Source organism: Eurypyga helias, unplaced genomic scaffold (assembly GCF_000690775.1).
Source record: "Eurypyga helias isolate BGI_N326 unplaced genomic scaffold, ASM69077v1 scaffold26282, whole genome shotgun sequence".
NCBI lineage: Eukaryota > Metazoa > Chordata > Aves > Eurypygiformes > Eurypygidae > Eurypyga > Eurypyga helias.
Genome location: NW_010238242.1, coordinates 7,028 through 7,437, shown reverse-complemented (window position 1 = coordinate 7,437; position 410 = coordinate 7,028). Strand labels below are relative to the sequence as shown.

The window sequence follows — 410 nt, the reverse complement described above, 5'->3', positions numbered from 1 at the left end:
TTGTAAAAAAAAAAAAAAGATAAAGAAGGGCATTGTTTTCCTTCCTTGGTCAATGAGGGAGCTGTAATTTCGAACGTCAAACTCCTCGCCGGACGCGCGGTTTTGCCATTACAAAACTATTAAAATGTGAAGGAACACGTGATATCAAAGACACGGACGGTAACGGCACTACTGCTTTGGGGCTGTGCTACTACAACAGAACTCGGTCCGTTCTAAACGTCTGACACCGCCTCAGCGATTACATTAACCAAGCGAGAGACTCGAACGTTAATGTAACCCCCCGACGAGGAAAAATGCAGCATCTCTTCCCTTAAGCGAGCGTCCCGGAGCCGCGGGGCGCTGGGCCTCAGTTCGCCTGGGGCATGATGAGCTCGTAATGCCCCACCTGGCCCTCCTGCTTCAGCTGGTCC

General features: G+C 51.0%; 1 protein-coding gene across 1 annotated transcript in view; it reads right to left on the bottom strand.

Moving 5' to 3' along the window:
• Positions 1-346: 346 nt before the first annotated feature.
• Positions 347-410, bottom strand: part of NKRF (NFKB repressing factor) — a 3,933-nt gene continuing 3,869 nt past the window's right edge. Inside the window, exon 3 of the mRNA XM_010147793.1 lies at positions 347-410. This exon is cut by the window's right edge and continues 26 nt beyond it. Within this exon, the coding sequence (XP_010146095.1) occupies positions 347-410 (64 nt within the window).